General features: G+C 44.4%; 1 protein-coding gene across 1 annotated transcript; it reads right to left on the bottom strand.

Moving 5' to 3' along the window:
- Positions 1-406: 406 nt before the first annotated feature.
- LOC120029895 (serine protease HTRA1B-like) lies at positions 407-25,636 on the bottom strand. The gene is made up of 9 exons (XM_038975203.1): positions 24,993-25,636; positions 17,240-17,339; positions 15,721-15,925; positions 4,669-4,863; positions 4,275-4,307; positions 3,729-3,843; positions 3,204-3,261; positions 3,011-3,106; positions 407-982 (listed from the first exon to the last, which is right to left on the bottom strand). The coding sequence occupies exons 1-9, from the start codon at positions 25,447-25,449 to the stop codon at positions 814-816; spliced, it is 1,428 nt and encodes a 475-aa protein (XP_038831131.1). The 5' UTR covers positions 25,450-25,636; the 3' UTR covers positions 407-813.
- Between the last annotated feature and the right edge of the window lie 2,237 nt (positions 25,637-27,873).

Raw genomic sequence — 27,873 nt, 5'->3', positions numbered from 1 at the left:
GTGGTACTGTAAGACTGGAAGCTGGAGTTGATTGTCGTTGATTAGTAATGTCTGACCTGTGTCTAGCAATTCCGGTCGGTACATCCAATCCCCTTGGGTTGGACCTTGGCAGTATTCTTCTCCCCTATTGGCTGAGCAGTGGCATACAGGCGGTCCGGCTCCCGAACCATACAGAGGGAGCAGCTGGACAGTGTGTAGAGCAGCCAAGCTGGATGTGTACACTGGGTTAGTGTGTGACTTTACTAGATGTGTATAGTTCAACTGTCAACATTCGTGTAGTCAGAGTTAGGATTTTCAGAACAGTAACGAACACCAGTTTTTTTTTCCAAAATCTTTTTATTCCCTCTGTGAAATTTTCGTCAAAACATATCAAGAGAAATACAGTTAAAAAAAAAAAACACACAACAATATCAACAGTAACAAAAACAACTACAAAACTACGGTAATCTGTGACACCCACTTTTCTATCTGATTGAGGTGGGTACTCTGTGCAAGGACGTTAGTGGAGTATAAAAACAAACGTGATGGCAATAATCAGTTTCACTGAGAGCGAAGTGTCTTTTTGACTCATACATAAGGAAAACATTTTAATACAAAAGAGTAACAGGGTGCTAAAATATGTCTGTATTGCCCTGGATGCATTTGAGTTCCCAGAGGGTTCGGCGTGGGCCTCACAGGCCTCTGTAGTTTGAAGTGGGGGGGGGGGGGCACTAGTAGTTACAGGTTCTATGGTAGGGTGTGGATCCAGACACACCATCCCGGTTTAAGTCCGTGGTTTTAAACACTGAGAACCAGCTCGTGGTTGCTGAGAGGTCAAGGGTCAATATCCTCGGGGACGACGGTGAGCATGATGTCCTCGTTCCCCCGCCGGACCACCATTCGCAGCGTGTCGTCCCTCTTGATAGAGCTGCTGACATCACTGGCCGAGGTGATTCGCTGGCTGTTGATGGTGATTATGACGTCACTCTCCTGCAGGCCACCTCTGTGGAGAGGAGAGAGGAGTTAGGAGCATGTAGCAACAAAGAAATGTGCTTTACTGATATAAAGTAGAGTACGTAGGACTCTCTAAGAAGTGTATACCATTAGGTTTCAACCCACAGAATATAAATAGACCCTCTTACGTCTGTGAGGAAAGAGTTTTCCCCATTCCAAAAAAAGCTAAATGAACTTACAGAGGCAGTAACATTCTTTTTAGACACTGTGAGAAACAAAATCTGACCATAGTCTATGAGAAATCTAAGCGCCCTCGTTACCACAAATACCCATCAGACAAAAGGAAAGCCATTAATTTCCTTCAGCAGGAGACTGCTGCCTCAGCACAAATGATTTTATGTGGCCACAAAAAATATACAAAGACAGTGCATTCTGTAGGAGTGAGTAACCTAGATAGACTGCCCTATCATGCTGTTTATGTGGTCATGAAATGCTAATTCATTGTGCTATGAGGCCAGTCTATTTTTAAGACCAGAGGACAATGACCTCCAAGCAACCTTTATGAGACTAAAAGAGACTACAGCCGTCTGCATGCTTCCTATCCAAAACAGTTTGTGCGTATAGTATGACAATTTGTAATGTTTTTGTTCATTTTGGTCTTCTGCAAGATTTCTTCCGGGTGTTGGTGCACACAAAACATTTTCTCGAAGCAAGACAAAGTTCGGGAGCCGAAGCCTACACCCTGTCGTCAGTCAATGGTCAACAATGGAAATGTGTTTGTGTAATTCAATGATTGTAAGACTGGAAGCTGGAGTTGATTTTTTATATTTTTTAAATTTTACCCCCTTTTCTCCCCAATTGCGTGGTATCCAATTGTTAGTAGTTACTATCTTGTCTCATCGCTACAACTCCCGTACGGGCTCGGGAGAGACGAAGGTCGAAAGCCATGCGTCCTCCGAAGCACAACCCAACCAAGCCGCACTGCTTCTTAACACAGCGCGCCTCCAACCCGGAAGCCAGCCGCACCAATGTGTCGGAGGAAACACTGTGTACCTGGCCCCCTTGGTTAGCGCGCACTGCGCCCGGCCCGCCACAGGAGTCGCTGGAGCGCGATGAGACAAGGATATCCCTACCGGTCAAACCCTCCCTAACCCGGACGACGCTATGCCAATTGTGCGTCGCCCCACGGACCTCCCGGTCACGGCCGGCTGCGACAGAGCCTGGGCGCGAACCCAGAGACTCTGGTGGCGCAGCTAGCACTGCGATGCAGTGCCCTAGACCACTGCGCCACCCGGGAGGCCGTTGACTCATTTTTTTGAATATATTTTTTATATTTTTAAAATTTTACCCACTTTTCTCCCCAATTGCGTGGTATCCAATTGTTAGTAGTTACTATTTTGTCTCATCGCTACAACTCCCGTACGGGCTCGGGAGAGACGAAGGTTGAAAGCCATGCGTCCTCCGAAACACAACCCAACCAACCCAACTGCTTCTTAACACAGCGCGCATCCAACCTGGATGCCAGCCGCACCAATGTGTCGGAGGAAACACTGTGCACCTGGCGACCTTGGTTAGCGTGCACTGTGCCCGGCCCGCCACAGGAGGCGCTGGTGCACGATGAGACAAGGATATCCCTACCGGCCAAACCCTTCCCTAACCCGGACGACGCTAGGCCAATTGTGCGTCGCCCCACGAACCTCCCGGTCGCGGCTGGCTGCGACAGAGCCTGGGCGCGAACCCAGAGTCTCTGGTGGCACAGCTAGCGCTGCGATGCAGTGCCCTAGACCACTGCGCCACCCGGGAGGCTGTTGACTCATTTTAATGCACATTTTTTCACTTGAGAAATATTGCACCGAACATCTTAGATGTCAAATTGAACGACTAAGGTCTCCTCCGCAAAAATGTAAAAATGAATGTCAGATTTCTGACTACGGCATCTCAAGATGGACAAACAGCGCCAGCCGAACCGAAGCATGCGGAAGCCTTTAGCCAACTACCAAAGGAGTCCTCAATGACGACTATTGATTTGAGTCGTTCCACAGACTTCTGGTTCAGCTCTCAGTAAACTACTACTTACGTCTCAGCTGGTGTTTTTGGGATGACCTCGATGACATATGCCCCTGAGGTAACATCAGGGAAGTCTGATGTTCTCTCCTTCAGCTCCTTTGCAAGCCTATGACCCAATGAAAATAGAGAGATAAGTGTTTAATGTGCCAGAAGTATTTGGAAGAATTGAATTCACAAAATGAACCTGGCTGGCTGAAACTTACGTTGGAGTGAGAGTCATCATCCTCACACCGATATACTTCTTCTTTGGTAATAATTTACCTAAAGAAAAGAGGATACATACTGCATAAGCATTACCAAGATGATACACATTGAACATGTAATATGCAGTACCTGATCAAAGCCATGGGTGTGAACCTTTAAATAGGTCTCGCACAATATTCGTATAGTCGTCTAACCGACAATAACCCTAAAAGTACAAATAAGTTGTCATAATCGTCTTAATACATGCATTTTATGAGTGGGGAGGTTTCAACTTTATTTTCAAGTAGATAGAAATAACCCAATAGCAGTTGAAACCATTTGTTTTTTTAAACGGGGGTGTCACCAAAGCTGAGTTGTATTCATTAGGCATGTCGTAGGTTATTTTCAAATGTGCATTAATGTATGACGCATTGCAATCTCAAAACCTTAAATAAAAAAATTAAAAAGACAATTATGACAACACCTTTGGCAATTTAAATGACAATGAATTGTTACCTAAATATCCATAATCGTCACAGTCCTACCTTTAGATTGTCTGCCGTGGGACTCTGCCAAGAACTGACGGATCTTGTCTGAGGGGATGGCGAAGGAGATTCCTGCTGTCACCTTCAGTGTGTTGATCCCAATCACCTCTCCGTCCTGAAGACAGAAACAACACGCACACACACACACACACACACACACACACACACACACACACACACACACACACACACACACACACACACACACACACACACACACACACACACACACACACACAGAGGTCTCTTAGTCTAGTCCCACTTTCACTCTAACAGCTCATTTAGCTCCACTGATATGTATTTAATGCCACGTTTTCAAATAAAACCTACTAAACGCTGCTTTTGAGGAAACATAGGTCTTTACTTATGTGGATAAAAACAATGGTGCTATCACTAAATGCTGTAACGTGTAACTGCATTCATATAGCCTTATCTATCCCCCTTCGGAGGCGTCTTTATTCAAATACATCCCCCAGACGTCTCATAGATTTACATGAAACATATTCTAAGAGATGCAATCCTCATCAATAACAAATGATATCTTACCAGATTGACCAGGGGTCCGCCAGAGTTCCCATACTGAAAAGGAACAGCATTCAGGTTAAAGGGATGATCAGATGGTAGATCTACACTTCCTTCCTGTGTAATGGGGAAAATAAGGAGGAGCTACTGTTGTGCGTTCCATAACTAAATGCCATGTGCTTATATAGATCACAGCTGTGTGTGTGTGTGTGTGTGTATGTGTGTGTGTGTGTGTCAGGGTGTGTGTGTGTGTGTGTCAGGGTGTGTGTGTGTGTGTGTGTGTGTGTGTGTGTGTGTGTGTGTGTGTGTGTGTGTGTGTGTGTGTGTGTGTGTGTGTGTGTGTGTGTGTGTGTGTGTGTGTATGTGTGTGTGTGTGTGTGTGTGTCTGTCTGTCTGATGATGTGTACGTATCACTCACGTTGATGATAGCGTCCGTCTGGATGTATTCCATATCAGAGTTCCTCAGGCCCAGCTCCTTGCCTCCTCTTTGGGTGGTGCTGACAATACCTGTGGTGACCGTGTTCTGAAGGGAGAAGGGGCTGCCGATGGCCACCACGAACTCACCAGGCCTGAGGTCAGCTGAACGACCCAGCAGCAGCACCGGCAGCTTCATCTAAACAAAGGGACACGGGACTCAGATCAGTCAAGGTGTTCACATAGATTTCATCCTGTGATCGTCACAAAAAAAGGGGGACAAAGAAACATATTGCAGGTAGGAATGTACTGTGCGCTCTGAACAGAAACAATGCGTACGGTATCTACGGTAACAAGACCACCCCTCTTTGGAGACGCACCTGAAGTGCCTATGCTACATTCTGTTTGTTTATGTACCACAGAAATAGCCCAGCGCCAGTTGAAATACATATGGGAGGTCAACATAAAGTTCCACAAAAATCTATCAAAAGGAAGTTGTGATGCCTGAAGCTATGATGTGCCGTGACGTCGGTGCACTCTGCATGCTTTCTGAAAACATATCAAGACAGTGAACCAACACTTCATCCATCTCAACGGCACAATCTACAATGGACAAAATCCATTAACAACGCCAGGAGAATGGATTGGAGTTCTACGGTTGGATCTATGGTAGGTCGTGGCTAGGTTACACCAGACCTTCATATTAATAGGACAGGGCAGCGGGGTCAGGGAACTTTGCGATGAGGATACAGTCACAGTATATGAGAAGAGGAACCATTGCCCCCCCCAGACACCCTGGGCTCAGTGCTCCAGGAATCCAGACCTGACATCCAGACCTGACACAGGAATAGCAGGCCGCTCTCTGGCCGACAGCCCTAAGCACTCTACCAGATGGGCTGGAAGTCGGATAAACGAACACATTCCAGGAAGGGGGTCAGGTGGATGGAATGGGACTGGGAGGAATGGCTTTTGGCACATGGTGACATGTCTGCCAATGTGTCTTTCTGCCACCCATCTGTCACACTGTCACACTTACTGGGTTACAGAGTCTAGGATTTGTTTTTTACATACACACAGTGAGATAATACTATAGTACTACTATAAGAGTACTATAATACTACTGTATATTTGGAGTTGGACAGTTTTGTCTGTGTTGATGTTACACACATACTGTAAGATACCGTACACACACACAGTCATACACCATCTAGCACAGGCCATCTTAGTGAATTAGTATCATACACAAGGCTGGAATCTGAGTTTCCTGTGGGACCCACTGCGGATGTGGCCTGGCCATCACTTGATCAAGATTCCACTTCCTAAACATTTCCTAGTAATTCCTCAAATGAGCGTAGCGAGTCCATGAAAACAGTAGATGACAAGAAACAAAATGACAGTAGTACACTTGAGATCCAGCCAGGTATAGATCAGGACCATAGAACTCCCAAGATAATGGCATCTGAATACAAGTTTGAAAAGATACAGTGTCTCAGGATTATATCTACCTCCGGAGGCAAACGACTCACGTATAGTACAGTACCGTGCGCTGTATACTTCAATCTGCAGAGTCTTAAGGTATCTGGTGCATATCGCTCTAGTCTAGTGAGGACGAGGGCTTTGAGTGCCACTGTTTTCTCCAGGCAGCGAGAGACAGACTGACAGACAGGAAGTGTTTTGCAATCCACGGTGTTGTACTCACAGATGCATTATCAGACCACGCGTCTCCCCTCCTCCATCCACCTCCAACCCTTCCACTCCCCTCTACCCTCCTCCATCATCCCCCTTCATCCGCTCGAGACAGCTGGTCCCCCCCCCCCAGTCCCAACAAGCACCCAACGCAATGAACTCAATCCACCCACAGACCAGTCTAACTGTTACTGTGAAGACGTGCAGAGGCACGCCTCTCGCAAACATCCTGTAAAATACCCTCCATGTACTGTAAGGAATTACCTTGGAAAATAAAATACTAACTGCGGTTGTGAGATGCAATTATGAAATATTTGCTTGCAAGGTGAGGGGAAGGCTACACATGGTCTGTCTTTGGTTCTGTCTCAAATGACACCCTATTCCCTATAGTGCCCATAGGGCTCTGGTCAAAAGTAGTGCACTATATAGCGAATGCAGGGATGCAGGGCAGCAAAACTACTTGTCTGTCCTTGAGTATTAAATTGAGTAACCGGACCCGAGACTTATCGCTGGTGCACATGTGCATTTTTTCCTAACGTTTTTGAGCTCCCTTGTTAGTAGGGGACCTCGGTCAACTCTCAGTGACTGGGATTACATTTGCTGCTGAGGCTGATACAGTGCCCGTGTGGAATGGTGAGAGACAGGTCTGTGTGTGCCAGTGGAAATGACCAGGCTGTCAGGGAGGGGGGGGGGGGGGGGGGGTAAATGTCAGGGGGGTCAGGGGACAATGGCTAGACTGCGGGGGGCTGCAGGGGGAGTGTCAGATATGGGAGTCTTCTGCAGAAAGAGAGCCATTATTCAATGCTGCTGTCTGTTGCTGCTAAGGTGATTGACGAGGCACCTGTTGGCAAAGTGTGTGTGTGTTTGTGTGTGAGCTTGGTCTGTCAGGCCTGGACGTGTTTGTGTTTGTATCTATGTGTCTGGACCTGAGCCAATGGGGACTGAACAGTCAGACCACCAACAGAGTTACTGTAGATTGATTTGCTCAGTGCTGATTAATGCTGAAATTAAATATAAAAGACACAATTAAGCAATAAGGCACCTCGGGGGTGTGGTAGATGGCCAATATACCACGGCTAAGGGCTGTTCTTATGCACGATGCAACGCAGATTACCTGGATACAGCCCTTAGCCGTGGTATATTGGCCATATACGGTACCACAAACCCCCAAGGTGCCTTATTGCTATTATAAGCTGGTTACCAACGTAATTAGAGCAGTAAAAATAAATGTTTTGTCATACCCATGGTATACTGTCTGATTTACCACGGCTGTCAGCCAATCAGCATTCAGGGCTCGAACCACCCAGTTTATAATATACTATAAATCATAGACTACAGGACTGTGATTGCCAATAAAAGCAAAGAGTGTTATACACATATAATAAATCCAGAACTGCATGTTAAATATTGTCTATCGTCAAATTGTTTGCAAACATTCCAAAAAGTACCTTTTGAAAAGCAGCTTGTGTTTCCATTTGGGATGAACAACACAGTAAAGCTGTCAAAGAGCTAGTGTACACCCTGTTTTATCCCAGATTTACCAGTCTATTTTCAAGGTCAATCACACATCCTTTTGGAAAACTCATTCTGCTACTGCTACGTTCTCCTGCCAGGAAAGGGAGGACCTTACTTTTCCTCCCTTCTCATAATTACTTCTAGCTGTGCGCACTCACGCGCTCGTGTTCTGGACGTCAGATTGCTTGCTTAGCGAGTACCACTTCCACCGCCAATGCGGTTCATACCTGGTTCGAACTCGGGACCTCTGCTTTGCTAACACACGGGACTGCCCTCCTTGCCCACGTTCCAACGGGTTGAGCCACTCAAAAGGCCACAATTAGATGGCTCCATCTGCGACATTTCAAGCTAGCTGTGGAGTGAGCTTACGGTACGTTCTTAAGTCCGTTACACATGCAAACACAGTCCATTGTCAGACTTTATCAGAGACAAACGATAAAAACTCTTCAGAAGTGGATTTATGATGTCGAAACTTGCTGTTGCAAACCACATGAAAAGTCACACGCTATTGAGCAGCATCTAGGGATAAGCCAGAGGCCTGAGAGGATTGACAGCAAGGTGGCACAGAAAGAAGCCTGCCATGCTCCAGACACACCCCTCAAACATGCACACACACACGCACGTGCACACTCTACACAATATTCTGTCTCTGCTTGCATACAGGCCAGCAGAGACTATCTCTTTTATCTGCTAAGGCCACAGCTGAGTGTACAGTGTTCCCACAGCCCCCCTCTCTCTCTCTCCTTGTGTGGCTCTCCAGTCTGGCAAACACCTTTTCCACTTCCTCTAGTGTAAAAACCCTTCCTGTCCCCAGGCAGGAGCTGTTCTTCACATTGAGACGATCATGCATGGTGAGGGCTTCCTCTGAAAATAAGATTGAAGTCTGTCATAACTCTATTAGTCCACAGGACCCGTCTGTGACTGACCTGGACAAGGTTCCTAAGGGGTTACGCAGGTCTGGCTGTCTCCTGTCTGAGGAAAGCCAAATGGGAAAATGGCCTAACTTCAAGAAATGGGGCCATTGGACTTGGCACCGACCATAGCAAGGATGAGCATCTGAAGTGATTCATAATTTCCCTCTTTCTGCTGATGTGATCTTTCCTCAAACCAACTTTCAACCGATGACAAATGCTCTCCGAGGCTGCTGAAAAGGGGAAAAACAAAACACACACACACTCACTCACACACTTATATAACCCATTCCAATAAAGGCTCATCAATCCCAGATTTTGACTAGAATATCAATTTTCAGTCCAGGCAGATGGAAAAGCCTGTGACTGGCTGTTCCTAGATCAGGGACAAGGTCAGTAAATCACATTCAAACACTCAGACTCTGGGTTTACGTTTTCAGGACCTGACTCTGTTTGTTGCTCTCAACTGTTTGTTGCTATGGACTTAGCAGTTCTAGACAAACTTACCACGTCACTTTTTCTTTCCAGTTAATAAGAGATACAGCAAATCCCTCCAGACAGATGTCACTGAGGACTTAACAGTACGACACAAAATCTCCCAGACATTTGCAATTGGGGAATCTTTTTCCTGAAACCTTCATGTCCCTGAGGGTGCAACACAGCCCCAAAGACATCATTCAGAGCCAAGAGAGAAACACAAGCCTGGGAACGCCAGCGTCCGGCGGAGGCATGTATTGGGATGTCTTTCATCTCTGTTCCACACCACTAGAGCTTGCCTCTCTTGTGTCTAACAGACTCCACTCCAAATGAATGACACATATGTTACAAATGTCCTCTTAAGTAGAGTGCGGGCTTTACCCTGGTTTCGAAGTCTTACCGCACGCCATGGAGAGAGATGGATGTTAAGGGTTCCACACGAGATGGACAAGACAGAACCCCTGAAAGAATGCAAGGATGAGGCACTCCGACTGAGCGATGACTTTGTTGATGCCAGTGTCACAAAAAAAAGAATATCCATCTCTCTCTTTGAACTTGTTTGATTGGCACACATTGACTAGGTGGATACAACCACAGGTATGAGTCTGCCTATGGGCTGGGATGGGCTGGGCCCTTCTCTTCTCTGTGATTTGGATTAGTCATGGTCGAATAGAAAACATGAGTTGGCACACACCCAGAGAAAATGATTTGATGTAAACTCCCAGTCATTTATTTGGTAAATCACCAACGTTTCGGCATCACTGTGCTTTAGAATTACTGGGAGTTTATACATAGAGTGTGCGACTCTATTCTTTTTTATAGCTTATTGGATTAGTCAGGAACATGGAAAAAAGTGTAGCAGGATAAAGACAACATCTGCTGGATGGAGAGACAACTGTATGGTAGAGGTTTAACAGCTGTTTAGTGTTACCTAAAACTTGTTTACTTTATCCATGTTTTCGATTGATTCACCATACTCCGCCATCTGTGTGGGGCTGCTGAGACGAATCTGTCTCTGTCAAGACGATTCAACAAAGTTTCTCAACGGGGTCTTCAGACCGACCGTATCTTAACTTGATGTCTGTAAAATCTCTCATTGACATCAACGAATGATTGATGTGAAAACTTTAGTTACGTAAACGCACGCAAATTTCAAGTTAGAATTCAGGCTGTCATTGTCAACAGTAGCAGTGTAACAGAGGGTTAACTCTGGCCACAGAGTTGGACAACATCACTTTGCTGACCAGCGGAAACAAGCTCTTCGTAACCATTATCTAATATTAATGCATACAGTAATACGCCTCCACCTGTGAACCACATGGCACCAGGATCTTCCTCTTTACAGTACATCTGACTACTCAACGGCCTTCATATAAACAGGTCTGGTTTATTTGAGGCTATTTCAGGTGAAGATCACACCTCTTAAGGATCAGACCCTTTATTTCAATTTTCGCCTAAAATGACATACCCAAATCTAACTGCCTGTAGCTCAGGACCCGAAGCAAGGATATGCATATTCTTGGTACCATTTGAAAGCAAACACTTTGAAGTTTGTGGAAATGTGAAATGAATGTAAGAGAATATAACATATTAGATCTGTTCCATCATCTTTGAAATGCAAGAGAAAGGCCATAATGCATTATTCCAGTTTAGGTGCAATTTAGCAGTGTGTGTGTGTGCAAAGTTTTAGACTGATCCAATGATCTATTGCATTCCTGTTAAAAATGTTGTGTCATGTCTGCCAAAATGTCCCTAATTGGTTTATTGATACATTGTCATGTTCATAACTGTGCACTCTCCTCAAACAATAGCATGGTGTTCTTTCACTGTAATAGCCACTGTAAATTGGACAGTGCAGTTAGATTAACAGCGATCCTCTAAAGGTTTTAAGAGGGAAAGGTAGAAGAGTCCTTTGGCATATGTGAAGCAGTGGTATCCCATGTACTGCTACTGCACAGAGAGCTCAAGGCAGTTCATTCAGTATGATGGGTAATGCCCTCCAGATGGTGGTTATGTAGCACAGTTAGGGACCTTATCCTCCTGGATGCAGGAAGCACGGCCCCAGGAAATGTTCTGTGCTGTACAGATCCGGGGAAATGAAAAGGACAGTTGAGGGCCCCTTCAATTATATGTTAATGTAGATGTTTGATTAACGAGCATGGTAACAATATACTCTAATGGATGCAGTTCTTGATGGCATTGAGGGACTACAATCAATGGCCCTTTGTGCCCATAGAATCCATGTTGGACGATTACCAAATCTAGACTAGAATCAATGGCCCTTTGTGCCCATAGAATCCATGTTGGACGATTACCAAATCTAGACTAGAATTTCTGCTGAACAAAGACACCGCGCAGACATGAAGAACGGAAGGATTTTCAAAAAGTACAAACTTTTATGATGGTAAGAGGGCATAATATTGGCCGAGGCGTCGTGCAGAAGACAAAGTACTAGTACTACAAGGGAGACACTACATCGCAGGTCTGTTTTTGTGTGAACGGTCTTCCAATGACACAGCGCAGAAGATCACATGAACCACATAAAAACCCAGCCACCACAACAACAGAGAGCCATAGCCAGAAAAACAAAGGCTTCTCTTGTTGTGTGGACTATGATTAACCACGGCACTCCTGTAGTTTGACAGAACTGTACACAGCATTTGGAAGTGACTCATCCATAGGAATTCACTTAGTGACATTTACACATGGACACATTTCCCCAACCAGTATTTATTATAAGCTGCTTGATGTTCGTTCTTTCCTCAGGAATGAGTGACTTTGGCAAGGTTCCCTGTACCTATCTGTCCTCTATAGAGAACTTCAACAGTACGACAGCTATCAAATCTATCACGTAACAGTCTATGTACTATACATGTTTTCCCTCTGATATCAGCCTTAGCTCGACTCTCCTGCCTATCCAACCTCCGTCCCACTGTGGTCATGTATTAAGATTAGTGAACTTCCTCAGCCGAGTCCCAAGGGCCATAATTATACAGTTTGCAGATAGCATCACTGAAAATATTTATGCATTTCCGGAAAACATGTTTCATCATTGTCAATAGGCTATGCAATGGAGGACTATAATTTGTGCTAAAGAGGATCAGTTGTTTAACACTGATGTCCAGGCTTCCTCTAAAGTTCACGGAGACTGAGACATGTACAGGATATACAGTGCCTTGCAAAAGTATGCATCCCTTTGCCGTTTTTCCTATTTTGTTACATTACAACCTGTAATTTAAATGAATTTTTATTTAGATTTCATGTAATGGACATACACAAAATAGTCCAAATTGGTGAAGTGAAATGAAAAAAATTACTTGTTTCAAAAAAATGTAAGAAATTAAAAACAGAAAAGGGGTGGTGCATGCATATGTATTCACCCCCTTTGCTATGAAGCCCCTAAATAAGATATGGTGCAACCAATTACCTTCAGAAGTCACATGATTAATTAAATAAAGTCCACCTGTGTGCAATCTAAGTGTCACATGATCTGTCACATGATCTCAGTATATATACACCTGTTCTGAAAGTACCCAGAGTCTGCAACACCACTAAGCAAGGGGCACCATGAAGACCAAGGAGCTCTCCAAACAGGTCAGGGACAAAGTTGTGGAGAAGTACAGATCAGGGATGGGTTATACATTTTTTTTCCAGAAACTTTGAACATCCCACGGAGCACCATTAAATCCATTATTAAAACATGGAAAGAATATGGCACCACAACAAACCTGCCAAGAGAGGGCCGCCCACCAAAACTCATGGATCAGGCAAGGAGCGCGTTAATCAGAGAGGCAACAAAGAGACCAAAGATAACCCTGAAGGAGCTGCAAAGCTCCACAGAGTTGGGCTTTATGGAAGTGGCCAGAAAAAAACCATTGCTTAAAGAAAAAAATAAGCAAACACGTTCACCAAAAGGCATGTAGGAGACTCCCCAAACATATGGAAGAAGGTACTCTGGTCAGATGAGACTAAAATTGATATTTTTGGCCATCAAGAAAAATGCTATGTCTGGCACAAACCCAACACCTCTCATCACCCCGAGAACATCATCCCCACAGTGAAGCATGGTGGTGGCAGCATCATGATGTGTGGATGTTTTTCATCGGCAAGGACTGGGAAACTGGTCAGAATGGAAGGAATGATGGATGGAGCTAAATACAGGGAAATTCTTGAGGGAAACCTGTTTCAGTCTTCCAGAGATTTGAGACTGGGACGGAGGTTCACCTTCCAGCAGGACAATGACCCTAAGCATACTGCTAAAACAACACTTGAGTGGTTTAAAGGGAAACATTTAAATGTCTTGGAATGGCCTAGTGAAAGCCCAGACCTCAATCCAATTGAGAATCTGTGGTATGACTTAAATATTGCTGTACACCAGCAGGAACCCATCTAACTTGAAGGAGCTGGAGCAGTTTTGCCTTGAAGAATGGGCAAAAATCCCAGTGGCTAGTTGTGCCAAGCATATAGAGAAATATCCCAAGAGACCTGCAGCTGTAATTGCAGCAAAAGGTGGGTCTACAAAGTATTTACTTTGGGGGGGTGAATAGTTATGCATGCTCAAGTTCAGTTTTTTGTCATATTTCTTGTTTTTTTCAAAATAAAAAATATTTAGCATCTTCAAAGTGGTAGGCATGTTGTGTAAATCAAATGATACAAACCCCCCAAAAATCTTTTTAATTCCAGGTTGTAAGGCAACAAAATAGCAAAAATGCCGAGGGGGGTGAATCATTTCACAATGCACTGTATTCCAGGCAATCCATACAATTATAATACGGTAACAGCAACACCTAGCTCTTACTGTATCGTCAACCATCTAGGGTTATTAAAGTCAAGACAAGAGAGAGTTCCAGCTTTCTGTTTGCACATGCCCAGAAGGTGTAGGACCTCAACAGCCATGCAGACTAAAGAGAACACTGGCGATTAGCACCGCCATGACCCAGATCCACTCAGCCATTTAGTCCGTCAGTCACTAAGCAGCGAGAGATACAGAGAAGCATAGTCATGTCCTTGTTGCCAACAGGAGACTGCCTGTCCATTGACGCCGCCGAAGCTTGCACAGACTCATCCTCTGACGTGATGGAAAGAGGAGCAGCGAGCAAACCAAGGCACACGCAGATACCCGTCCAGCAGGGTGCGTCTGTGTGGCTCCGGCGCCGCTTTAAGGACGATCCGCAGACTAGCTACCACCGTGGCCCAAGTGGACACAGACCTGCAGCCGCCATTACACCAACGCCATTACCTCTTTCCACCTCGTGCTCCAGGACAGGGTCAGGGAGTTTGGTCACTCCGTCTGGAAGGGGTCAGTCAGTCCTTGGGTTCTCTCCTAATGGTTCTTTCTGTGCTTATGGTGGGGTTATTACAGTGTAATTGTCATTTAATGACTTTCAACAATTTAGGTCTCTAAGGGTCAGATGTTATCTGGAACTTACAGGCCTCCAGAACTAATACTGTAAGATACGTTTACTGAGAACAGTGGAACAGTTCCTAACTATTAAAGAGACTTGAAGTCATTATGGGAGAAGAAAAAACACACTGTCCATGCTCAGACTTGAAAAAAAACTTTCAGAAGAGGGTTTATGATGTTGAATCTTGCAGTTGCCACATAAAAAGTGACAAGCTATCGAGCAGCATCCAGGAATAAGCCAGAGGCCTGAGAGGATTGACAGCAAGGTGGCACAGAAAGAAGCCTACCATGCTCCGGACACACACCCACACATACACATGCACGCACGTGTAACACATGGGGATGTGTGAAACTTACTCTGCAGCCTGAAGTGTACCCACTTGCACCAGCAAATAGCTAGCTTTTCGTGTGGTGCCGACTGGTAATACACTTCAGGAGGGCGGTAGCGTGTGCTAGCAAGGCTAAAAACAGTAAATTACATCTAAATCATAGCACAAAAAGACCCTCCTGCTCTTGAACGTTTTTCACCGTTTTTACAATTAATAATGTTCGTTGCTGAGGCGCCCTATATCAACAATCCCGCCATGCTAATATATTAAACCTGGCCTGCTCCAAGAATATTATGAAGACCATTTTTTCATGCAGGAATTTGTCGGCCATAAATAAATGAATCCCGTCTGTGTTGGCAGATGAAAGACTATCTAAAAAAGACTTATGATATTTGTCTACTCCATTAATAGCCGCTCTTAATCTCTCCATTGCATTCCTGTTCTCTGGCACCATCTCAGAGAAAGAGATGGAGAGGGAGAGGGCAAGAGAGGGAGAGGGAGAGGGCAAGAGAGGGAGAGGGAGAGGGCAAGAGAGGGAGAGGGAGAGGGCAAGAGAGGGAGAGGGCAAGTGCGCGAGCGAGATCAAGATGGCGAGCTAGATAGGAAAGGAGGGAGTTAAAGAGAGAGAGAAAAGCGAGGTTGAGGTCAACAGAAGAGCTTGTAAAGAAAATAAAAAAATAAGCACCAGTGCATTCAGAGATGGCTGGAGAAGAGAGAGAGGTAAGAGGCCATACCGGGGTGTCGATCTTGATGAGGGCAATGTCGGCCTTCTCGTCCACGTCTGTGATCTTGGCGTCGAAGGTGGCGCCACTCTTCAGCTCCACCTTCACCCGGTGCTTATTGGCCACCACGTGGGCGTTGGTCACAATCAAGCCGTCCTCTGACACCACGAAGCCAGAGCCGCTGGCGACCGCCACCTCACGCTTAGAGAACACCATCCTGGGGAGAGGACAGACAGGAGACAGAGTGTGAGACAGGAGGACAGAGGGTGAGACAGGGAGACACAGGGTGAGACAGAGAGTGATGGTGAGACAGAGAGACAAGGTGAGACGGGGGGACAGAGGGTGAGACAGGGAGACAGCGGGTGAGACAGAGAGACAAGGTGAGACAGGGGGATAGAGGGTGAGACAGAGAGACAAGGTGAGACAGGGGGACAAAGGGTGAGACAGGGAGACAGCGGGTGAGACAGAGAGACAAGGTGAGACAGGGGGACAGAGGGTGAGACAGGGAGACAGCGGGTGAGACAGAGAGACAAGGTGAGACAGGGGGACAGAGGGTGAGACAGAGAGACAAGGTGAGACGTGGGGACAGAGGGTGAGACAGGGAGACAGCGGGTGAGACAGAGAGACAAGGTGAGACAGGGGGACAGAGGGTGAGACAGGGAGACAGCGGGTGAGACGGGGAGACAGCGGGTGAGACAGAGAGACAAGGTGAGACAGGGGGACAGAGGGTGAGACAGGGAGACAGCGGGTGAGACAGAGAGACAAGGTGAGACAGGGGGACAGAGGGTGAGACGGGGAAACGGGGCAACAGGGAAGCATTATTTATCTGTTTGCACCTAAAACACGTACAAGTAGAAGAACTGTTCTGCAAAATGTGTAAGTCCACATGTTCATGAGGAGACCACATGCTACTACTGCCAAACATACACCGGGATTTTGCTCACCGCAATTCCTCTTGAAGATCACTTGAACAAATGACCTGATGATGTGTTTATTAACAGGAGGGCCGGGGAGCATGTTTGTCTCCTTATGGCTACAACAGGATCCACTTTGTCAGGCTGACAACTATGTACACAGCTGTGCAAGGCAGGAGATCTGGCCTGACATCGACAGTACTAAATATAGGTATTTATTTGTCTAACACTCCCTCCACCACAATATAATTGATTAGGGTAATAGTTGGTAACTTTGTTGTCATAAGTTTTACTGGGAAAAACAGTATCAGATACCTGAGCCCGTATTCACAAAGTGTCTCAGAGTATAGCAGTGCTGATCTAGGATCAGTTGTGACTTTTAAATGATAATGAATAAGATACGGAGGACCTAATCCTTGATCAGCATTCGAACTTGGAGACGCTTTATGAATACGGCCCAGATACCTGTAAATCTACTGTGGTCAGTGTGTGTGTGTGTGTGTGTGTGTGTGTGTGTGTGTGTGTGTGTGTGTGTGTGTGTGTGTGTGTGTGTGTGTGTGTGTGTGTGTGTGTGTGTGTGTGTGTGTGTGTGTGTGTGTAGTAGGGGAGGTCCTTACTTGCGGTACAGTTCAATATGAACCACAGCGGGAGCGATCTTCTCCACCACATCAGCGATGAAGTTATATCTGTGGCGCAGACTGTCTGGATTATCCTGGCCTGAGAAAAAATTCCAGAAACACACTATTAACATATCATCAAATACATACAGGGGAATTAGTTCAGGGTTATACCATGTTTCCACAAGCCCTGAAATGAGAGGGTATCTCATACAAGCCCTGAAATGAGAGCATATCTCATTTCTGGGGGGGAAATGATTATTTTGGCTTGGACTGGACCAGTCCACAGTATCAATCTGTATAAAATGTTTGTTCAAAGTCTGAGCACTAAACTATATATAGATATACACTGCATTCAGAAAGTATTTAGACGTTTAGTATTTAGAAATGTTTGCACATTTATAAAAAATACATATATAGAAATACCTTATTTACATAAGTATTCAGACCCTTTGCTATGCGACTCGAAATTGAGCTCAGTTGCATCCTGTTTCCATTGATCATCCTTGAGATGTTTCTCCAACTTGATTGGAGTCCACTTGTGGTAAATCAATTGATTGGACATGATTTGGAAAGGCACACACCTATCTCTAGAAGGTCGCACAGTTGACAGTGCATGTCAGAGCAAAAACCAAGCCATGGGGTCGAAGGAATTGTCTGTAGAACTCCGAGACAGGATTGTGTCGAGGCACAGATCTGGGGAAGGGTACCAAAACATTTCTGCAGCATTGAATATCCCCAAGAACACAGTGGCCTCCATCATTCTTAAATGGAAGAAGTTTGGAACCACCAAGACTGGCTGCTCGGTCAAACTAAGCAATCAGAGGAGAAGGGCCTTGGTCAGGGAGGTGACCAAGAACCCGATGGTCACTCTGACAGAGCTCCAGAGTTCCTATGTGGAGATGGGAGAACCTTCCAGAAGGACAACCATCTCTGCTACACTCCACCAATCAGGCCTTTATGGTAGAGTGGCCAGACGGAAACCATTCTTCAGTAAAAGGCACATGACAGCCTGCTTAGAGTTTGCCAAAAGGCACCTAAAGGACTCTCAGACCATGAGAAACAAGATTCTCTGGTCTGATGAAACCAAGATTGAACACTTTGGCCTGAATGCCAAGCGTCATATCTACAGGAAACCTGGCATCATCCCTACTGTGAAGCATGGTGGTGGCAGCATCATGCTGTGGGGATGTTTTCAGTGGCAGGGACTGGGAGACTAGCCAGGATCGAGGGAAAGATGAACGTAGCAAAGTACAGAGAGATCCTTGATGAAAAGCTTGCTCCAGAGCGCTCAGGACCTCAGACTGGGGTGAAGGTTCACCTTCAAACAGGACAACGACCCTAAGCACACAGCCAAGACAACTCAGGAATGGCTTCGGGACAAGTCTCTGAATGTCCTTGAGTGATAATGCCAAGAGTGTGCAGAGCTGCATCAAGGCAAAGGGAGGCTACTTTAAAGAATATAGAATATAAAATATATTTTGATTTGTTTAACACTTTTTTGGTTACTACATGATTCCATATGTGTTATTTCATAGTTTTGATGTCTTCACTATTATTCTACAATGAAAAACCCTTGAATGAGTGGTGTGTCCAAACTTTTGACTGGTACTGTATATACAGTTGTAGTCAGAAGTTTACATACACCTTAGCCAAATACATTTAAACTCAGTTTTTCACAACTCCTGACATTTAATCCCAGTAAAAAGTCCCTGTCTTAGTTCAGTTAGGATCAACACTTTATTTTAAGAATGTGAAATGTCAGAATAATAGTATAGAGAATTATTTATTTCAGCTTGTATTTCTTTTATCACATTCCCAGTGGGTCAGAAGTTTACATACACTCAATTAGTATTTAGTAGCATTGCCTTTAAATTGTTTAACTTGGGTCAAACGTTTCGGGTAGCCTTCCACAAGCTTCCCACAATAAGTTGGGTGAATTTTGGCCCATTCCTCCTGACAGAGCTGGTGTAACTGAGTCAGGTTTGTAGGCCTCCGTGCTCGCACACGCTTTTTCAGTTCTGCAAACAAATGTTCTATTGAACTGAGGTCAGAGCTTTGTGATGGCCGCTCCAATACCTTGACTTTGTTGCCCTTAAGCCATTTTGCCACAATTTTGGAAGTATGCTTGGGGTCATTATCCATTTGGAAGACCCATTTGCGACCAAGCTTTAACTTCCTGACTGATGTCTTGAGATGTTGCTTCAATATATCCACATAATTTTCCTACCTCCTGATGCCATCTATTTAGTGAAGTCCACCAGTCCCTCCTGCAGCAAAGCACCCCCATAACATGATGCTGCCACCCCCGTTCTTCACGGTTGGGATGGTGTTCTTCGGCTTGCAAGCATTTTTCCTCCAAAACATAACGAAGGTCATTATGGCCAAACAGTTTCACCAGACCAGAGGACATTTCTCCAAAAAGTACAATCTTTGTCCCCATGTGCAGTTGCAAACTGTAGTCTGGCTTTTTTTATGGCGGTTTTAGAGCCGTGGCTTCTTCCTTGCTGAGCGGCCTTTCAGGTTATGTCGATATAGGACTCGTCTTACTCTGGATATTGATACTTTTGTACCTGTTTCCTCCAGGATCTTCCCAAGGTCCTTTGCTGTTGTTCTGGGATTGATTTTCACTTTTCGCATCAAAGTACGTGAAACTCTAGAAGACAGAAACGTGTCTCCTTCCTGAGCAGTATGACGGCTGCGTGGTCCCATGGTGTTTATACTTGCATACTATTGTTTGTACAGATGAACGTGGTACCTTCAGGCGTTTGGAAATTGCTCTACAATTGTTTTTCTGAGGTCTTGGCTGATTTCTTTAGATTTTCCCAAGATGTCAAGCAAAGGTGCACTGAGTTTGAAGGTAGGCCTTGAAATACATCCACAGGTACACCTTCAATTGACTCAAATTATGTCAATTAGCCTATCAGAAGCTTCTAAAGCCCTGACATAATTTTCTGAAATGTTTCAAGCTGTTTAAAGGCACAGTCAATTTAGTGTATGTAAACTTCTGACCCACTGGAATTGTGATACAGTGAATTACAAGTGAACCAATCTGTCTGTAAACAATTGTTGGAAAAATTACATGTGTCATGCACAAAGTAGATGTCCTAACCGACTTGCCAAAACTATAGTTTGTTAACAAGAAATTTGTGGAGTGGTTGAAAAACGAGTTTTAATGACTCCAACCTAAGTGTATGTAAATGTCTGACTTCAACTGTATATCCTATACTGTATACTATATAATATGTAAGAGATAATCAACAGGGGCTATGCGTTCTCTGGAAAACAATGAATTAAGTGGAAGGTGTGTTCCACGACGCGCTAGTGGAGTGGAACTGACCTTCTATGGAGTTGCATTATTTTCCAGAGAACACACAGAGCCACGCTAGAAATGTGTTCAGCATCCACCGAAGTAGCTAGCAAGTTTACTAGATAGCTACAGTAGTTGCCATGGTAACCAAACAAACAGACTTGCTATTTTAGCTAACCAAGCCATCAGTCCTGGCATGCCATTATGAAATTCGAATTCAACCAATTATGTTATCAATTCGAATTTTGCTCTAAAAAGTAGCTCAAACATAGGACACGTAAGAATGAACTGTAGCCATTGAATTATACCACGCAAATATATTGTGCGTTATAGGGAAATAATGCACGCTCTATAATGCCTTTCAAGCCAATCAGAAACAAGTATTCAACCATGCCATGGTATAAACAACCGTTAAGAGCGCATTTGGCCTCCCTATCATCACTATATCACTATATAAACAACTCGATTGATAACATCCACAAGGGTAGTGTGACTGACAGAATCCAGATCAATCTGAAACAGGGAAATTGGAAGATTCGCTTTGACGCTAGATATTGTACAGCATGGTCAGTCTTCTGATCTCCTCACTGAGCTTATAAAACTCAGGAAGTGACTCAAATCTGAACTTGTATAACCAAAACACTTTATTTTAACTTGCACAACTTTGGTTCGGGAACAGCTGCAGCGCGTGCAAAAACGTTTGCAATTACCCCTTTTCCTTTGGTTATTCATCTCTTCCACTTGGATCTGTGTCGGTCCAGTTAACGAATATCTCCAGGCCTATACTCCATTTCCTCCTTCTAATAAATAGCACCTTTCCAACCCACCTCGGAAACTGATGAAAGAGTTATTTTAAAACCCCTATTTGGTGTGGTTTGGTCTCACACAACCTATGATAGGCTAAACATAATGCACTGCAGATGGGCTGAACTGAGCTCTCCCAATCACCCCCAACCACAACAACAGAGACAGTCACACGGACACCTACACTCTAAGAAAAAAGGGTTACAAAAGGGTTCTTCGGGCTGTAACCACAGGAGAATCCTTTTTTGGTTCTAGGGAGAACTCTTTTTGGTTCCACGTAGAAGCGTTTTGGATTCCATGTTGAACCCTCTGTGGAAAGGGTCCTACAAGGGACCCAAAACGGTTCTACCTGGAACCAAAAGGGTTCTACATGGAATCAAAAAGGGTTCTTCAAAGGGTTCTCTTATGGAGACAGCCAAAGAACCATTTTAGGTTCTAAATAGCACTAGATAGCGCCAGACAGAGTGCTGGATGATGCGTAGACATTCTCCTTGCTCTGCATTGTGGTGTATTAGCTTCTGGCAACATGGTATCCATCCAACAGGTCCTAACAGCTCCATTAATATTATCTCATTCTAAGGAGTTTCACAGACCTAAAAAAATTCCCTCGACCCGACCTGCAGATAGAGACATGCACTCTGGCATGCCATGTAAAATGGCCTTTAATCAAATCACATAAAAATACCTTTTTATAAAGATCAAAGAATATGCTGTAAATTGAGGACTTTTTTAATCACTATGAGTCACACCATCTCTTTGGTGCACTGAAAGGCTACAGCATGATTGAACAGACACACAGGCAGGTTGGGAAATAGATATACAGAAGTAGTATTGTGGCATGTTGTTTTGACTCCAGTTAGCTAAACATAATGGAATTATCATCCAAGATAAACATATTTTGTGGATGATATGCGAGAGGAATCAGAAAACTCTTGACACACACACACGCGAAAACCGACTCACACACACGCACACACGCACGCACGCACGTACTCACACATACACGCACGCACGCACGCACGCACGCACGCACGCACGCACGCACGCACGCACGCACACACACACACACACACACACACACACACACACACACACACACACACACACACACACACACACACACACACACACACACACACACACACACACACACACCAAATTTAAATCACGTAGAGAGAGAAAATAATATCCCACTACCCTTACAGATGTGGGTTTCTCTGCCTAGCAGATCTCTTGAATATAGGGCATGGCCAGTCTATTTTTGCCCACTGAAGTGCCCATCAGTTATACTGTATGACACTGACACTTGGCTTGGCTGTCTGGCCGCATGGGTCCCTCTCATATCACACTCTCTGAGTGAAGTGAGAACATAGAAAGACCAAGGCTGGCAGGAAGGGTAATTGTAATGACCTAATACTGTAGATATGGTCTAAGACAACTGTGTGGAATAAATCTACTTTAACAAGTTATTTTTCATTTCCAACGGTCTGCATGTTTGAGGGATTTCTTGCAGAATCTGTGAGTCTATTGAAATACTACCACGATTCGCAATAGATCAAAACCTCTGCTGGGCTAACGTTGTGCCCTTGTCCTTGAAACAACTCTTGTCAATCAATCAATCAATCACCCATCCATCCCTGCCCATTCATGTGACCAGCGTGTCCATGCCTGCACATGGGCATTCTAGTCAAGCCTCCACTGGTATTCCCATGATGCTCTTGACACCAGTGGTTTATACATTTTTCCCCATGCGGAAGCTGCCCCTCTCCCTCTACTGAACGGCTGCATTTCAGTCTGGACCATCTGACTACCTTCAGATCACCCTTCAGCTCTTCAGAGTCTGGGCGATGGTCTTTCACTGTCAGATGGTCTGTCGCAGCGATCTCCATCGTGTCACTCAAACAGAGAACAGAGCATCATCAAGAGAAATAAATAAAGAGGTATTAACTAAGTATTAGTTAACTTAGCTACCAATTAAATAAAACAAACTAAACCAATTTGATTTGAACCAACTAAGTCTGTTGTGTACAAAACACGTTATGGTGGGAGATTTCATTCACATTTCTTTCCATTCAAAAGGTATTAAGTCACCAGCCCAGTGAACTTTCTACCTACAGTGTTTCGTTGATCTTGTATCCATGTCTGTCAGTCACACGTACTGTACATGCGAAACGAGTCACCTCATGAAGAACTGGGTTGACAAAACATGGCTCTATGACTGTAGAATTTGACCTAGATCTGGATCCATCTGGTAGAAGTTATACAATCTACTGACTCCATCAGGACCAGATGCTATGACATCACAGGTGGAAGCAGCTCATGTGACTCAGAGACCTTCCAGATCTTTGGCTTGGCTGAAACTCCTGGAGACCTCACTCAGCTCTGAGCAGTCCTGTGCTCGGTTATTGAGTGAAACAGCTATTTTTGGGGTGGTGAGGTAAACTCATATCAAGGTAAGCCAGTCCTCTGACCTGAAGGGGGGAAACAGAGTCCCAGAATCTGGGACGGAGTTTTGTGTTCAAAAGTTAGGAGAGGGAAGAGAAGGAGGAGGAAGAGGATGAAAATGAGGGAGAGGAGGAGGAGGGAGTGAAGAGCGGGGAGCAGGAGTTGGATACTCAAATGTTCAGACAGGGGCTAAACTGAGCTGAGATTTCACCTTCCTGTGCTCTGTCGTCTGTCTAATCTGATAGGGCTCAAGTTATAACAGAGAGGCTCTACTGTAGCTACTGATCTAGGTGTGAATGGTGTGTTCACAGCTGTGTATGTGAGTGTGTGTGTGTGTGTGTGTGTGTGTGTGTGTGTGTGTGTGTGTGTGTGTGTGTGTGTGTGTGTGTGTGTGTGTGTGTGTGTGTGTGTGTGTGTGTTTTCGATATATACCTCAAGGCCAAGCATCACAACTATACACATCGGCAGAAAGCCAGTATTTATTTACACTGCATACACCAAGTTCCCAAGAAAGTCCGATTTCAAACAGGTTTTGACCCTGTATTAATATAATAAAATGTGACTTTGGAATGAAAGACCTCTGGCATAAGATGCACTCAACTGAAGTACTGAAGTGCTGAGAGCTAATGTTTGCAGCCAGCTTTGTGCCAACTCAGATCGAACTATCTGCATGTGGAGCCCTACAAGTCACTTAATTAGTCAAAACAGCCATGAAGGCACACCACTGACATGTCAATCAAACTGCATTAAAATGTATTATTAACCAACAACTTAAGATATTTTTTAGACACGATATCATTAACATCACTTATCTCCTTGTGAAAAACATTTAAACACACTAAAGCTCTGTCTAGTTTGACTGGTAGGCTACTGTTAAATGTCTTGGGTGTGATTGTGATACATTCGACAAACTGGCTCTACCACTGGGTCCAAACTGCTCTACGCCACAGTGAAACAGATCCCTTTGAACCTTCATATTTACAGTCATTTCATTTCATTTCTTTGCAACATATTATTTAGGGAGCATAATTTACCGCAGACCAATTCACTGGATAATATCATCTCCATTTGGTTGAGGCCTACACCCTTACACATTATGGTTTTACGCACAATATCGTACATGCTTGCTGATGGGTCTACCAAAACATACAGTGATTTTGATACATTATGTTGAATTCCAACATTGACACATACCTTTGCTACAGGTTCCTCTCTGTATGAAGATGATCGGTGGCTGCTGAAGCTTCAGAGCCCGGTTACTCAATCTCTTCAATTCGCAGATGTTTCGGTAGGACACCCCGTCACTGCCGCACACCGGGTCCGCACCTTTGCAGACGCACACACCGTTTTTGCCCCGACGCCTTACTGTGGCGGACACCCCAATTCCGTCCGATATCGAGCAGTCCATGCCCTCTCCGCACTCCGGGTCCCCTAGTCTCCCCGTGCCGCCGCATACCTCACCTTCTCCGTGCGCACAGACCGGACAGCAGTCGCATTGGTCAAGGATATCGCCGGCCATACAGTCCGCAGGGATCGGGGGACATAGAAATTTGTCACATTTATCTGGACAGCCGATGACATATCGCTTGGCTCTTGACTCGCAAACTAAAGGAGCAAGAAGAAAAGTTGCGCAGAAGACGGACCAAAACATTGTTAAATATTAAAGTATCTAAAAATGTACAAAGTTGCCACAAAACTACTCTTTAAACTTTACGACTTTCTACAAAAAATATGTTTGATCTGCATAAATAAACGTTACATAAATTTGCAAATAAATGTCAGACGTTTTTCACTAAATTGAGCTTTGTTGGTCTACTGCTGTCAGTCGACAAAGATGCTCTAACTCGCTCTGTGAGCCTGCTGTGTGAGGTTCCAGAGTTTATAAAGGCAACTGGCACGTTGTGGCAATATAAACAAGACAGGCGATTGGTGGACTCTTCTGATGTGCAGAGGGTGCAGTATGCGTGCCTCCTCCACCCACCCCCTTACAAACACAATGTCAGAGTGTTACGGAGTTCATTTCAAACTGCGTATACTGTTCTATGTTCCTATAGGATACATTGCTTCATTCAGTTGAGCAAAGAAAATATTTCAACACACTTTTGCTCTTGTAGTAGCATAAGCCTACCCTTCAATTTCCACTGTGTATAATTGAGTAGGCCTACTATAGATGCAGTTACTGCACTGGACAAGGCCTAATTATTGTTGTGCTGCAAGTAAAAGACGCCAGAAGCAACTGCATGCCTGTTGATCATTGACTTTTCCATTGCCAGACTATCAATGTTAAACAAACTGGTTACGTAAAAACAAAAGCCACCATATGCTTGGTGCAGTTGTCAACAAAATGCATACAATCCTCTGAAGTTGAATTTACAGCAGGAAAAGTGATGGAATGAATTGAATGCAAAGGTTATCGTAGTTCAGTTTAAACGTTCAGAGTTGCAGCCCTTTGTTTTTGGGGTTGATGGTCTGGGTTGGGGCCAGGCATCCGCCCGTGTTGTCTCCCCTCTCGGAGTGGGTCAGGATTAAGTCAAAGGTTTCTGCATGCTACAGAGGCGTATCACATTATTCCGAGAGCCCTAATGTCTACGTCAGTATTCCCGGAATGCTCATCCATTCCATGGCATTCTACACGAACTCAAAAGCAAATGTAATCACTTCCATGTGCTGTTTGGAATGGATTGTCCGATTACCCTAAACTCATATTCCATTTTAAACGACAGATGCTCGCAGCAGTCATTTCCACGAGTGCTGTGAAACTAACTGTGTTTGTATGTGTTAACGTTACCTCCCTCATTGCCATAGAGACCCATAGAGTTTGAGTAGACCTGAGGGAGGCCTTTAGTATGACCTAAGGACTGACTACAAGGCAACAGGAACAGCAAGAGAGCTCTCTGTTTGTCTAAGTGTCGACAGCTACAGTGAATGTAACACTAATTCACAGGCACTTATGCTGGAGAAACAGTCTACTCTCCCTTTCTATCATATCCACCGGGAGTGAGAGCATTGGGAGTGTTTGGGAGTCGTGTTGATCACTTGTAGGATTTGACAGATTGTGACAGGAAATGGTGACGTATGATCATAACTAGCTTTCTCTAGGATGCCACTACAGAAAACCACTAACATCAACCCTAGATCAGTAGTACATCAACGATTGTCAGAGTTGAATGAATCAAAGTGTAATATAGTACATGTACTGTATTACAGTGCCTTCACAAAGTATTCACACCCCTTTACTTTTTTCCACATTTAGATGTTACCAAGTGGGATTAAAATGTATTTAATTATTTTTTATTTTTTTGCCATCTACACAACATACTCTGTAATTTCAAAGTGGAAGAAAATTTCGATTTGTTTTTTCAATTAATGGAAACTGAAACACTAATATATTTTGACGAGATAAATATTGAACCCGCTGAGTCAATACATATTAGAATCACCTTTGTCAGCGATTACAGCTGGGAGTAGTTCTTGGTAAGTCTCTAAGAGCTTTGCAAACATGAATTGTACAATCATTTGCCCATTATTCTTTAACAAATTCTTCAAGCTCTGTCAAGTTGGTTGTTGATAATTGCTAGATAGCCATTGTCAAGTATGCCATAGATTTTAAAGGCAATTTAAGTCAAAACTGTAACTAGGCCACTCAGGAACATTCAATGTCATCTTAGTAAGTATCTCCAGTGTATAATTGGCCTTGTGTTTAGGTTATTGTCCTGCTGAAATGTGGATTTGTCTCTCAGTGTCTGCTGGAAAGCAGACTGAACCAGGTTTTCCTCTAGGACTTTGCCTGTGCTTAGTTATACTCCTTTTCTTTTTATAAAAAAAACACCCTCCCTAGTCTTTGTCATTTAGTTTAGTATTGTGGAGTAACTACAATGTTGTTGATCCATCCCCAGTTTTCTCCTATCACAGCCATTTAACTCTGTAACTGGTTTAAAATCACTATTGACCTCATGGCAAAATCCCTAAGCGGTTTCCTTCCTCTCCGTCAACTGAGTTAGGAAGGATGCCTGTGTCTTTGTTATGACTGGGTGTAATTGATACACCATTCAAAGTGTAATTAATAACTTCACCA

This window comes from Salvelinus namaycush, chromosome 35 (assembly GCF_016432855.1).
Source record: "Salvelinus namaycush isolate Seneca chromosome 35, SaNama_1.0, whole genome shotgun sequence".
Taxonomy (NCBI): domain Eukaryota; kingdom Metazoa; phylum Chordata; class Actinopteri; order Salmoniformes; family Salmonidae; genus Salvelinus; species Salvelinus namaycush.
Note: the sequence above shows the minus strand (reverse complement) of the source record. Positions and strands in the feature narration are given on the sequence as shown.

Bases quoted from the DNA above. Each gene is read 5' to 3' on its own strand.
- LOC120029895 (XM_038975203.1), bottom strand. From the start codon at position 25,449: ATGTTTTGGTCCGTCTTCTGCGCAACTTTTCTTCTTGCTCCTTTAGTT. The intron at 17,340-24,992 runs GTATGTGTCAAT...ATTTTTTCTCAG, and splicing joins GAGAGGAACCTGTAGCAAAG to GCCAGGATAATCCAGACAGT. The intron at 983-3,010 runs GTAAGTAGTAGT...TCCTCTCCACAG, and splicing joins CCAAAAACACCAGCTGAGAC to AGGTGGCCTGCAGGAGAGTG.